We start from the raw sequence: 13761 nt of genomic DNA, 5'->3' as shown, positions 1-13761 counted from the left end.
GGCTCAGGTCATGATCTCATGGTTCGTGAAATCGGGCCCCATGTTGGGTTCATGAGATCAAGCCCTATGTCGGGCTCTGCACTGACAGTGTGGAACCTGCTTGGAATTCTCTCTCTCTCTCTCTCTCTCTCTCTCTCTCTCTGTCCAAATAAATAAATAAACTTAAAAAAAAGTAGGTGGTTTTAATACTCATGGAGTTGCTTGTCTTGTTGAACTAATTCTATTTTGCTCAGGGGTCTGAAGGAGAATTACGGGGCTCTAGGAGAGTAACAGGGCAACATGACTGAGTTTAGAGGCCCCGAGAAACTTTCCTTGAGTAAGAAAAGTTTTAATGAGATCTGAGGATGAGTGGGAATTACTACACGCAGAAGAGCAGAAGCCATGCACCAGGGGAAACAGCCCGTGCAAAGGCCCTGTGGTTAGAGTATGGAAGGTGAGGGGGCAATTGTCAGAGCTGTGGCTGGAGAGGAAGGCGGGGGCTCCATGATGTAGGGGCTTGTGGGTCACATCAAGGGTTTGGCCTTAAACTCTTCTGGGTTTTCAGCAGGGGGTATTAAAAGAGGATCGGCAGGTAGGTGGGAGAAGGGAAGGGCAGATAGAGAGATGTGCGTGGACCTGAGACAGGTGTAGAAGGCACATTTGCCTGGCCTTGCAGTGGTGGTGAGAGGAAGGGGAATGGGGGTGGCCTCCAGCGTCCTGCTTGTAGCACTAGATGGAGTTGGGGACTGTGCACAGGTCAGGAGACCCTAGACAAGGGCCTTGCACAGAAAGGACTTTGTAGAAGTCTCTCTAGCCCAAATCACAGCCCCAAGAGAGACGATCACGGTTTGCTTTGCATAATTGAGCAGAGTGAGTGGATAGCGGTCACATAGCGGCCACACAGGTGACAGTAGTGGGGTCTTCTGTGCCTTGCTCCCTGTGCTGCGAAGGCATGTCTATTAGGGACTGGAGCAGGAGAAAGGACCAGCATGGTAGGTGAGGCGGGGGCCGACGGAGGGCTGGGCGCTGGTAAGATAGCCATGACGACGGAGGTCTTGGTGGCCCAGTGATGTAGGGGAAACTCTCACACTGTGGAAAGCCCCCCCAGGTGCTACCTCACGCGCTCACGGGTGCAAACCCAAGTGTGTCATCTTGAGGGGCTCCCGTGCTCCCACAATGAAGGTGTTTTGGGGGCTGGGTGTCCATACCCACCAGGAACAGGTCAGGAGAGGTGCCTCTGGCAGGAAATCTGGCTTCAAGTGTCTGCTCTGCCCCTCGCTTCTGTTGTAAGTCTGGGCAAGTCATCTGAGCCTCGGTTTCCTGTCTGTAAAATGGGTTGTAAAAGCCGTAGGTACTGGAGGGACTATTGTGCAGTCGTGCCTGGTCAGTGTCTGGCATGTGGCAGGTGTTCCATTCATGGCAGCCAGTATCGAAGGTCGCGCGATCCAGTCCCTGCGTTCTGCACGCGCAGGAAAGGGTGATAGAGTCAGCGAGTCTATCCTGTTAAGTCTTCAGTGCCCCGCATGAGCCTGGTGAAAGGTAGGTCCCTAGGAAGTGGTGTTTGGCTACCTGCTGAATCTCTGCCCCTCCGCCTTTCTGGCCCAGCCTCACGCCGCCAGCATCGGCCCCTGCCCATCGCATATGAACGTGGAGCTGAGCACCGCCAGCAGTGAGACGGAGGACGGGCCGCTGGGCCTCCCGGCCCCACCTAGGCATAAGGAGCTGCCAGTGGAGCAGGATTTCCACGGCCTCCTGGAGCGGTGAGTAGCAGGGGTGAGGCCGGGGTGTCCGGCCCAGTGACTGGATCTTGGCTGGCCCTGCCGGGCAGAGTCATGCTCCTCTGTGTTCCTCAGGTACCTCAGCGTGAAGACCGTCCCAGAAGCCATGAAGCCGGAGGAGGACGAGGATGAGGACAAGGACGGGCAAGGGCATTCGGTAGAAGTTGACGGACCAGCTCCACCTCCAAGAAAATCAGAGGCCACCGGGATGCCCGTAAGGCAGCTCCCAGCACCGGCTGAAAGAAGTCACAGGACCCCCCTCAAGTATGTCACTGAGCCTCCCCTACCTGTCCCCAGACCAGCTCTGAAACCACAGGGGTGGTGATTATCCTACTGAGCTCGACGGCTCGTTACAGCTTAGAAGTGGCTTTCCTGGCCTGTGACCCACGTCTCTCCCCAGTGTGGACTATACACTGTGGATAGCACCGGAAGGGATTTGGGGTGGGGCGGGACATGGTTTTTGGCAGGCCAGATGCAGCGTGAGATAACGTCACTGTCCTCTTCAGCCTCAGACCTTCCAAGTCCCTCCAGGAGAAAGTTCCCGTGCCATTATGTCTTCACTGCCTCTCCTGATCATCCTTTAAAAAGAACAAGCAAGCAGACCTCAGGCCCAGAGCCTTTAGCAGACAAGAGGATCTGCCTAGAATGTAACAATAATGTGTTCTTGGGTCTTGTGTCTATTTCCAAAGTTAGTTTCTATTTGTAACACAGAATACTGACTGCTCTTCCATTTATAATGATGACATGAGCCTTTTGAGTAGATTGAAGTTAATGAAATGGCTGAAATGGGGAAGATAGTGTGCAGATTCCTGACGCCTGGGAAATGATAGCTCGTTTGTTTCCGCACTATTTCTGCTGTAGTGCATTGGGTAGGTTTTGCGGGCCCTCCCCATTTTATATAGGAGAAAAGTGAAGTTCAGAGAGGGGAGGAATCTTGCCCAAGGCCACACAGCTCAACGGTGACAAAACACAGGGTGGGCAGCCAGGGGTGTCTGACCCCAGAGCTTGCTCCCGGACTGCTTGGCTCCCAGGACAGGGCTGCCCAGCCCATGCCAGGGCTCAGACATGCTTTGCCCCTCCCCGCTGCCAGGGAGACTGTGGAGCAGATGGTGTCTGTAAAGCCAGCAGGCTTCCATGCATCCGTGGCCAGAGATGGCTACCTCCAGGACCTGGACAAAGTCGAGGCAGCTCCTCCTCCGGGCCCCAGCAGGCCACCTCACCCTCGGGGCACCAAGCCTTTGGCATCCCACCAGAGCAGTCTGACCAGCTTAGAGGGAAGCGGCCTCTCTGAGCACCTTCCACAGAAGTCTCTGCGTCAAGCTGGTGGGCCCCACCTAGAGGTAAGCATCTGTGCATGGAGCGTGGATCTCCTGGGGATTTCTGCCCCCGGGCCTTTGCTCACACCCTTCCAGAATGCCTGCTGTTCCCAATCTCTACCAGGCACAATTCTGCCCCAACATTCAGGGCTTATGCCCGGTGCTGCCTCTCTGCTGTAGCTCCCAGTACCCCTGCCCCCCTGCCAGTTCCTCTTGTCCTCTGAAAGCTTATGGCCCATTGTCTGTATTTCTTTGAGCCTGCTTAGCACAGATGGGGGGATAGTCCTTGATTCCATGGCCTGTTTGTGACATTAGAGTAGCAATTTTTAAACTATTGCAGGAGTCACAGATCACTATGGAAATGTGACTTATGCAATGGAGCCTCCCCTAGAATAATGCATATATATGCATGTGGACACACACACACACACACACACACACACACACACCTGTAGTCCTGATGAGCCTGTAGTAAGCAATCTGCACTAGACCACGAACTCATTGAGGGCAGGCACCTGGGTCGCCTGTTTGTGTTCTTTGCACCTTTCATTAGACCCAGTGTTGAGGAGGTGTGCACATTTGATGAATTTTATTTTCCCGATTCATTGGGCCCGGGCTTTTCTGCCGTCAGACAGGACCATAGCATTCCAGGCCCAAGCTGGAAGACATGTAGAAAATGTGAATCCCATCCCCACAGTGAGACGGCTTTCTCCCTCTCCTCCCCTCCTTCCTCAGCTCCGGAAATCTGCTACAGTGTCTCTCCCCAGGGCCTCCCCAACTCCTCAGGGAAGCAGGACTTGTTCAGGGTCCTCCCGGGACATAGAGAGTCCCTGCTGTTGGCCTGGTGCTGGTCCCGAGTGCCTGAGGACTCTCACACCGCAGGCCTGGCCGCCAGGAGCTGGGCCAGCCTCCAGGCCTGTGAGCTTCTGGAATGTGAGGTCCAGGCCAGGATCGGGAAGACCTTCCCAGTGTGCCTTAGGCACACTCCTCAGACTTAAAGGGACACTGCCTCTTTCAGGAGTCCTGGATGGCATCCCCGGAGACAGACAGTGGTTTCGTGGGCTCAGAAACCAGTAGAGTGTCGCCCCTCACCCAAACGCCAGAGCACCGGTTCTCCCACAACAGGTACTCCGGGACCCCGCCTTCCCCATCGGCTTTGTGTGCAGAGGGGTAACCTGGGAATAAGTGCCGTGAGCCTAGAACAGGGGCTGATGACCTGGGCATTCTCAGAGCCCTCACCTCATCCCCCACTCAACCAACCAGCGACAGACTGGGGAATAAGTATCTGTTAAGCAAACGAATGACTGAATGGTAAATGAAGATCTACGGAGTGGGTAGCGGGAGGGGAGCAGAAGACAAGGGTAAAGGGCAATCAGGGCGACTCCCTGAGAAGAGACTGGGCTAGAACCCCAAAGCAGGGGTGGAGGAGGGCACTCGGTGAGGAGTGGAACGATGAGCCACCATGTAGAGCAACAGCCTCCAAAGCTGGGGGTAGTCCCCCCCCCCCCCCCGCCACCTCCAGGAGGCCTGCCTTGCTCCCTGTGGCTACATGGGAAAAAAGGATTAGAAATTCCGTTTCTCTGTATATTTTCTAAAAATTAAATTGAGCTTTATAATTTCGCCCCTGCGGGTAGGCAGGTGGACGGCTCGATACACAAATGCACGTGTAACGGGGGCACATCCTCAGAAACACCGTACTGCCCCGGGTGCCAAGTCCCAGAGGTCAGGAGCTCATTGGCTTAGAACGTGGAGGGGCTCGGAGGCCAGGGCGATCTCAACATGTCTCTCCCGCCACGGTCCCTCAGCACTGCAGGAACATTGGCCCAGCCCTTCACTGCATCTGAGCCCCGGGACGCAGTTTCCCATCCCCAGACCAGGGGTCCTCCAGTCCCCAGAAGATCCGTGGAGCCCAGCACACCCAGGAGCCGAGCCCAGAGGCGACCCTCCGGCCGGGACAGTCCTCTGCGGCAGAGGGCACCCAGTTTCCGCCGAGAGCGGGCACTGGTGGCCGAGATGGGTGAGTGGGTGTATCTCTGTTGGCCAGAACCTGGGAGTAGCCGGATGGCACCTATTGAAAAATCAAAGCAACGAAAACCTTGTGTTACATTACCTTTTTTTTTTTTTTTCGTTTATTTATTTTTGAGACAGAGAGAGACAGAGCATGAATAGGGGAGGGTCAGAGAGAGAGGGAGACACAGAATCTGAAACAGGCTCCAGGCTCTGAGCTGTCAGCACAGAGCCCAACGTGGGGCTCGAACTCACGGACCGTGAGGTCATGACCTGAGCTGAAGTCTGACGCTTAACCGCCTGAGCCACCCAGGCGCCCCTACATTACGTTTTAGGATACAAAATATCATGCGGGTTCACTGTGGGAAAATTTGCAACTACAGATAGGGTAGACAGAAGGGAAGAGAGAAAAAAATATGCCCCGAACCATCACTGCTACATTTTGGCATCAAACCTGTGAATTGTTTTCTATACCAATGTGTACATGTTTATTCAGATGCACTTAAAGCAAACATGGGATCATATTATATGTGAGCGCTTCATAACTCTTTTTCCCCCCCCAAGCGCTGTCATGAACACTTCCCACGTCTATGCATTCTGTGATTTCACTTTTTTACCTTTAAAAAATGCATGTGAACTTTTTAGTGAAATAAACATAAAGGAAAGAACGTAAATTGATGGATTTCCCACAAAATGAACACAGACCAAGAAACTCAGCACGATCAGGACCTCAGACGCTCTCCTAAGCTCCTTCCAGTCATTCCCACCCTCTCAAAGTGACCCCTGCACTGGCTTCTACACCTCAGACTGGCTTTGCCTCTTTCCAAGGCTTATCATTTAAAACTTGGAAAGTTAAACCTTAATTAAAAGTTCAGTTAGTTATGGATTCACATGTTGTAGCGATATATAATCCAGGGAGATCCTATGTACCCTTCAGCCAGTTTCCCCCAATGAGAACATCCTGCAAAGCCATGGTGCAGATTAATGGCATGTCGCCCCTTAATGGACACCTCACGTCCGCTGCCTTCTGAACTCCTGATGGTCTCTCAGGTGGCCGCCGTCGCCCTGATTTTGTCATTCCAAGAACATTCTATAAATGGGATCATATGTATGCACTTGGAATTGGCTTCTTCACTCCCTATATCTCTGGCAATTCATCTGGGTTGTTCCCTGTATTGACAGTCTGTTCCTTTCTGTATTATTGAGTAGGGTTCCGAGGTCACCTTGTTTTTTTTTTTTTTTAATTTTTTTTTTAACGTTTATTTATTTTTGAGACAGAGAGAGACAGAGCATGAACAGGGGAGGGGCAGAGAAAGAGGGAGACACAGAATCTGAAACGGGTTCCAGGCTGCTCTGAGCTGTCAGCACAGAGCCCGACGCAGGGCTCGAACTCACGGACCGTGAGATCATGACCTGAGCCGAAGTCGGACACTTAACCGACTGAGCCACCCAGGCGCCCCTCGGGGGCACCTTGTTTTTAACATGTGGGCCAGGTCAGTGGTTTTTAACCCGTGGCTACCCATCCCTTTGAAAGGCTAAAGTTTTGAACACTCTCCCCAGAAAAATGCACAGAGGCAAAGCCGTGACGATAATCTTAGCGGGAGGTGGGGGGCTCTGGAGCCAGTCCCAGAACGCGGTGATGCGCGGCCGAGGCTGCGCGGGGTGGGGGGGTGGTGTCCATGTGAAGGAGCAATGAGCTCTTCACGGGGGAGGTGCCTGCAGACTCCGACGCGGTGCTGAAATGGTGGATGGGGGGCGGTGGTGGGGGGAATCTAGGTAGGAACAACTCTGCAGGCCCAGCTTTGCACGGCCAAGCTCCCAGCAAGAACCACATCTTCTGGCTCTGAGGTCAGTGGGCCAGTGACCTCTTTGAGAACTTCAATTATGACCTCAGCCGGCACTGCCTCTCTGCCCGTATCCTTCTGCTCCTGGACATGCACACTGCAGGGATCCTCTCCAGGCGAACTCACCTTGGTCTCTCTCTGCCTCCTTAGCGGTGCCTGGCTCAGAGTCGGAGGGGCGACAGCTGATTTCTGAGCAGCTCGCCCGCAGCACGACAATCCGCCCACCCCCGACCTCGGCTTCTGCCACTCTGCCCCGTGGACCGGCGGAGAGCACCCACACCCTCCTCCTCACCAGGACAGGGCGAGAGTAAGTCGGGCCATCACAGAGACGGGAGAGCGATGCCCGAGGGAGGCAGGGGCTAGCTCAGCCATCGCATCCAGTGGTGGCTGTGCTGGGGCCCGATGGACCCCAGTGGCCTGTTTCTGGGCTCAGGGCCACTCCGTGGGGCCTCACGGATGTGAACTTTGAGGACACTTGTCCAGCCAGTGGGGAACGACCGGGAGGCTCACCTTTTTGGTGCTGAGACCTCACTCCCCACCCCCCAGCATTTCTCTCCCAAGACAGGTCTGCGCTTCCCAGGGATGTATTTTCAGCAGTGGACGCTTTCATTGTATGAACAGTTGCTCTGTTCATACAATTGTTCAATGAACAGTTGCTCTGCTAAGAAAGTTGTTCCTTGCTTGGTTGAACAGAAATGGGAAAGTAGCCCGTGAGTCCTCTTCCCTCTCCTTTGAGTTGCTTTTGGCCAGTAATCAATCACATGCCTTTGTCGGGTTGGGGTATCTGTCCCCACGTGCACAGGAAAGGCTGCTTTGCAGGAATGCATCAGGGGCCTCCTGGCCTGTGCCATCACGGGACTGTCGCTATGTGCAAAGGCGGGTCCGGGGCTGGTACTCAGCTTCCAGGCCTGACTTAGTGTGTGTACTCCTGCTGTCTCCGATGACACCAGCATAGGAATTCCAGGCTTACTTGTCAATGATATGCTAGGTCCTGGTAACACAATAGTGGACAAGACCATCCTTGGTCTGGTAAGGCTCACCGTCTTGTAGGATGAATGAAGAAGCCGATGGTCACACTCCCCAGTAGGAGTACAGTGGTGGCAGAGGCTCCAAGGACTGTGGGAACACAGAGAAGGGACATCTGGCCCAGTGAGAAGCTTCAGGGAGGGCTTCTGGGAGGAAGTGGTATCTCAGCTGAGACTTGAAGGAAGAGAGACGGAACAGTGTTCCCACCAGGGAAAACAGCAGGTGCAAAGGCCTGGAGGTGAGAGAGCTCCCGTCACCTTTGCAGGGCCAAAGGTTCGTTTCAGCTGGATCCCGAGGTGTGAATGTGGCGGTGGGGGTTGAGCAGTGGAGAGGTAGACCAGGAGACACAGGGTTCGAGGTCTTGGAGGGCCTCGAACACCATAGTTAGACATCTGGGTGCTGGCTCTGCTCAGAGAAATGATTCACTGAAGATTCGTGAATGCATACAGACACAGCTGAGGGCGGATGAAGGGGAGTTTAAACAGGGGAGTACTGGGGCGCCTGGGTGGCGCAGTCGGTTAAGCGTCCGACTTCAGCCAGGTCACGATCTCGCGGTCCGTGAGTTCGAGCCCCGCGTCAGGCTCTGGGCTGATGGCTCGGAGCCTGGAGCCTGTTTCCGATTCTGTGTCTCCCTCTCTCTCTGCCCCTCCCCCGTTCATGCTCTGTCTCTCTCTGTCCCAAAAATAAATAAAAAACGTTGAAAAAAAAAATTTTTAAACAGGGGAGTACTGAGGTCGGGTTCACATTTTAGAAAGAGCTCTCTGGCCACTAGCAGGGTGAGAACAAGGCGAGGCAGGAAGACTGCCAGGAGGGCTGCCTCACCCAGGACAGACAGGATGGGGCCAGTCGGAGGGAAGGGGGGGTACATTGGAGAAGAGACTCACAGGACCTGGGTCTGGGCATTGGGCCCACAGGACCCGGGAGCTGGTTAACTTTTGGGGGGTGTTCAGGGAGGGAGAAGGGTCTCGAATGACTCAGACTTCTGGCCGGCCAGCCAGTTGGATGCTGATACAGAGATGGGGAACTTGGGAGGGGAAACGTTTGCGGGAAAAGATGGGCTTTTTGAGTGCCAGCTGGCCCTCAGCCACTAAAAACTTAAGTCAGGAAGACTGAGATCGTGATGGAAGCAGAGAGGACAAGAGACACCCAAGTGGGTTTTCCAAGTCTCAGGCCCTCACTCGGCCGCCTTCGGCCTGGGACACGGAGGCGGTGTTGCCTCCCAGTTGTGCACGCGGGGGTTAACTGGTGACGCGAGCTCCCGCCGTCCTGCCGACAGCATGCTCACGCTTTGCCTTAGAGACCCTAACAAACGTCTCCCGGGGGGGTTGCCAGGAGACCCGGCTGCCCTGGACGCACACGGTGCCGGGGTGTAACAAGAGAGGTCTCCGCTCCCTCTGGCACACTCCGAGAGCTGGATGTGGCATCCAGAGACATTCACCCACAAGTCCGGGCCACCAAGCGAGAAGTCACCCTGAGGGGAGCCCCGCCCAGGAGTAGATGAAGAGCCTGCACCAGCCTGGGCCATGCCGAGCCCAGACTCTGACGCCCCGTGTGTAGGGGGTTCGTGTATGGGGTTGTCGGGGTTGTGGGGGAGGATCGTTGCTGTAATGCCAGCGACACGATGCCGTGATGCTTCAGAATGAGACTCTGGACATTCAGGGGCTGGATGGAGAGCAATGCAGACAGGACTTACTCCATAGAAGCTGGGGGCTCATTGAGATACCTCGCCTGTAAGAGGCTGGGCTATATTTGGGGGCTCCCCAGGGATGACAAGCAGCCTTGCAGGTAGGGCCCTGCCCTTGGAGCCTGCTCATAGGCGGTGATAGGAAGCACCGTGATGTCCCCTTGTCCTCTCTGCTTGCACACACCTTCACTCTGCCCCCTCTTGGGGCCTTGAGTCCAGTTCAGGAACATTCCGCGAGCATCTGTGAGGTGTGAGGTTCTCAGGGATTGTGAGGGGGGGAGGCCTGCCCACTGTCTGGTTGGGGAGACAGACAGACAAGCATCCTCTGCTACTGCAGAAGGACAGGGCTTGGACCACATAGAAAATGTTTAGGGGGAGCCAGGAAGGATGGGCTGAATAATAAGGGAGGGGAAGAAACCAGACCTGGACTGTCAGTTTACCATTTCTAGAGACAGAGGTAGAAGAAGGGGGCGCAGCCCAAGGGGGTCAGAATTCAGATTTTAAAGTGGACCTTCAGCTCGTGCCCTTTTTATTCTGCGTCTTCCACCCCACAGTGAGTGTCCGGTGTTCAGAACAGCTACTCAGAGACCCTGCCTGTTAGGCGAGATAACCCTCAAAGTTCTGCTCTGTGCACCCAACGTGCAGGGCTACGAACTCAGAGGTGTCGAGATGGGCAGCAAGAAAAGTGGACACACAAGGAAGTTCCAGAATCCGCGGGCAGCAGAGTTGGGTCCGTGCCTGGCGCAAAGGGACGAGACCTGGGCATCCAGGCGGCGCTGTGCGTGCGGGTGGCTGGGGCCCCGCACCTTGCACATCCGCTCTTTGTTTCTGTCCCCTCCCCCCACCCCAGCCAGGCCATCCGAGAGCTACAAGAGGAGGTGTCTCTGCTCCGCCTGAGGCTGGAGGACAGCCTGCATCAGCCACCCCAGGGCAGCCTGGTGTGCCCGGCCTCCACCTTCAACCGCCCCGCCCGGGCCCGGGCCCGGCCAACGGATTCCTCAGCTGCCTGGGGCTCCCACTATGGCAGGTGGGTGACCCCAGAACGCCTGCCCTTGTGCCCCAGTGGTGTGGCAGACTTGGCTGCCCCTGGGTCTCTCCAGACGTGTGAACTCACACCCCTCTCCGACTCTTACACCTTTTTCCTATGTAACATTTGATGCATAAAATAATAGCTACTGCGTAACCTGAACTCATCACCCAAGTGAAGAGCTAAATATTTCCAGGATGTCCGCCCGCTCACCCCTTAACGATTCACTTAGGATGACTTCTGAAATCAGCTGGGTGTTTCCAAGTGTTTCTATGGGAGGGCACCGCGGTTCAGGTTTTTACGGACATCGTCTCACTAATCCTTCCCATAACCCTCTGAGGTAATTGCTGTCATTATCCCCACTTGACAGATGGGGAAACTGAGGGTCAGGGAGGCTCAGAGCCGCTTTCTAGGGGTCTGACTCCCAGAGTCTTTGGTTTTGACTTTCCTGCTTTCCTCCTCTGCTATAAGCCTTTCCCTGGGTTGGCTTTCTTGCCGACCATCTTTAAGGGCCGCATCAAACCTCCTCCAGCGACATCATCTGTGTCTCCTCTTTGCTAGCAAATCCACAGAGAGACTGTCTGGTGAGCCTGCAGGTGCAGAACAAGCTGACCCCTCAGGAAGGCGGCGAGCCAGGTCTTCCTCGGTGCCTCGGGAGGTGCCCCAGCTGTCCCTGAGTAAGTGACCACCTGCCCGCCCTGACTGCTGGAGCCTGCAGATTTCTGGGCGGGTTAGCTCAGTGGCCAGGGACCAGCACCACAGCCTGGGAAGAAACTTGGAGGAGGTTTTGTGCGTCCGTTTTGGCGCGGCAGGGCCCTGAAGACCGCTTCCAGTGTCGGCCACTGTATGTCACGCGCCTACGACGTGCCAGGGTTTCTGTCAGGGCGTCGTGTGTATCTGACGTCAGTCTTCACAGCAAGGTGGGTCACATTACCCGCACTCTGCAGGTATAGACACCAAAGCCCGAAAGTGCAAGGAGAATCGCCTGGAGGAGGAGGAGAAGGGCTCAGCCCACCTCACCCCTTCCCAGCCAGGTGACCTTGGTCAGGTTGTTTACCTGCTCTGTGTGGTTAGAGGGACAGCTAATTGTGCAGCAGTAATAGGACCGGCCTCCTGGGATGGCCGCGAGGGTGCGCGTACCGCGGACGCGGCCGGTCTAGACCAGCGCTTAGCACGAGGTCAGGTTTCCACGTGTGTCGGCTGATATTACCAAGGATTAAAACCCACGCTCCGCCCCAGAGCCTGAACTTCTCATCCGCCCACTCCCTGAGCCGTGTGGGCCCCCCACCCCCTTTGACGCTCCTCTTTTTCCACCTCAGGTTCCGGATCCGAGCCCACCTCCCCCCAGCTGTTCTCTGAGAAGAGCCGGACCTCTGAGGACAGTGCGCAGGCAGCTCGGGATGGAATGAAAAGAGCGGGCGGCACCAAGAGGCCAGACAGGGTCACCTTCCGGGGCCAGTACACAGGTGGGCCGGGGGGTGGCCCAGCCCCCAGGGAGGACTCCTCTGTCATGATGCCTTCCCCATTTCACCATGGGCTGTTGACGTCATTTTCGGCCAATTCCGTGATACGGGAGGCACCAGGGCGTACCGCCTCTCTGAACCTTGGCGTGTTCGTTTGTTCGTTCGTTCATCCAGCGGTTTCTGATGCCTCCCCTGCGTGAGAGCCCACGCTTGCTTCTGGGGAAGGCCTGTTAGCCGGTCAGTCATAAAGAGGTTTATGAAACACCCGCTGTTTGCAGAGTGGGTGCCAAATCCGTTACCCTTGGCCTACCCTCAGCTCTGATCCTCCAGGGTGCCGCAAGGTCCCATAAACTAGGCGCCCAGCACACAGTAGGCCTTCAGATGGCACATAGTAGGATTTCAGGGTGCTTCGCATTAAAACAGATGCGGATATGGCTCCAACTTTCATGAATCCGACTGCATAGCAGACAGTAACAAGGAGTTATAGTAAGCATGTAAATTATACTAAGTAAATTATAGACGTGGCTCTCATCCCTACCACCCTGGGAGGGAGGGCAGTTAACCTCGGATCCGTATGGCTGAGTGCAGGAGACAAGGCGGGAAATGAGAGATACGTGCCTACCCCGATGGAGCAGACAGAGCCGAGCAGTTAGACGTGGGAGCGGCCGCCAGTCCGTGGAGGGGTGGGGGCACGGCCCAAGGCAACACACACAGAATAGGAAGTGGAACCCCTGCGCGGCACAGGGGAGAAAAAAGATAAGCAGTCAAGCAACATTCTGAACTTCCCATTTGAGACTCCAGGAAGGACAAAGTGGGAGAGGACAGGTCTAGGTGAAGACCCGAGCATCTGTCCACCTTTCTGATAACCTTGAACACGTTACACCTGCCAGGTGCCCGCAGGGCACCTCATGGACACGGCCCCACTCAGTCCTTCCAATAAGCCTATGAAGTCCGTGTGTGACTGTCCCCATCTCACAGCCTCTCGGAGCACGGGGAGAACACAGCCGACCCTATGCCCAGGCCATTCCAGTCCCACCCAGCAAACGGGGATCTGGGGGAGTAGTGTCTTTGTCACTGCTCATCATGCTTCCTGGCGGCCTGCCTGCCGGTCTAAATGAGCTTGGGTTTGTTGATTGCTTCTGGATGTCAGCAGGAGGAGACAGGTAGTCCCCAATCCTCCCCAGTTCTCCAAACATGCAAAGAGCTGACTGTCTGGTTTCTTCCCTAGGCCAGGAGTACCACGTTCCCACCCCCAAGACTGTCCCAAGAGGCGGTGGCACAATCTCCTGTCCCCACTGCCGACCTGCTAGGACCCAGGACTCAGGTGAGGGGTGGTACCTGGAGAGGTGCTCAGTGCACAGAGGCTGCGGCTTGTACCTGTAGGAGAGGGTGCAGGACGTGGGCCTGCCCGAGCTCGGTGGCAGGTCAAGGTACGACAAGGGAGGGTTTGGGGGGATTTCTCAGCCCTCCCAGGGGGTCCTGCTTTCACACCTGTTGCGCCAGGTACTGCTGCCTGAAGCCATCCTTGACTATGACATGGGTTAACACTGGGCATGGCTTAAGTTCCTGATAAGAGGGGTGGGGCCAGGTGGTGATGATTATGTCCCATCTCCCCTCCATCTGCCTTCCCCTCTGCC

General features: G+C 55.6%; 1 protein-coding gene across 7 annotated transcripts in view; it reads left to right on the top strand.

The window, feature by feature from the left end:
* The window catches only part of AKNA (AT-hook transcription factor), a 55090-nt gene that overhangs the window by 34640 nt on the left and 6689 nt on the right, over positions 1 to 13761 (top strand). For all 7 annotated transcript variants that reach the window (XM_060608899.3, XM_060608900.3, XM_060608903.3 and 4 more), the window contains 10 exons: positions 1585 to 1739; positions 1833 to 2021; positions 2848 to 3097; positions 4092 to 4198; positions 4879 to 5090; positions 7075 to 7231; positions 10485 to 10661; positions 11223 to 11338; positions 11981 to 12127; positions 13353 to 13448. In XM_060608899.3, the coding sequence (XP_060464882.3) occupies positions 1585 to 1739; positions 1833 to 2021; positions 2848 to 3097; positions 4092 to 4198; positions 4879 to 5090; positions 7075 to 7231; positions 10485 to 10661; positions 11223 to 11338; positions 11981 to 12127; positions 13353 to 13448 (1606 nt within the window). The remainder of the gene's footprint in view (positions 1 to 1584; positions 1740 to 1832; positions 2022 to 2847; positions 3098 to 4091; positions 4199 to 4878; positions 5091 to 7074; positions 7232 to 10484; positions 10662 to 11222; positions 11339 to 11980; positions 12128 to 13352; positions 13449 to 13761) is intronic.

This window comes from Panthera onca, chromosome D4, assembly GCF_046562875.1.
Source record: "Panthera onca isolate mPanOnc1 chromosome D4, mPanOnc1 haplotype 2, whole genome shotgun sequence".
Classification (NCBI taxonomy): Eukaryota; Metazoa; Chordata; class Mammalia; order Carnivora; family Felidae; genus Panthera; species Panthera onca.
This window is presented reverse-complemented; position numbering and strand designations above follow the sequence as displayed.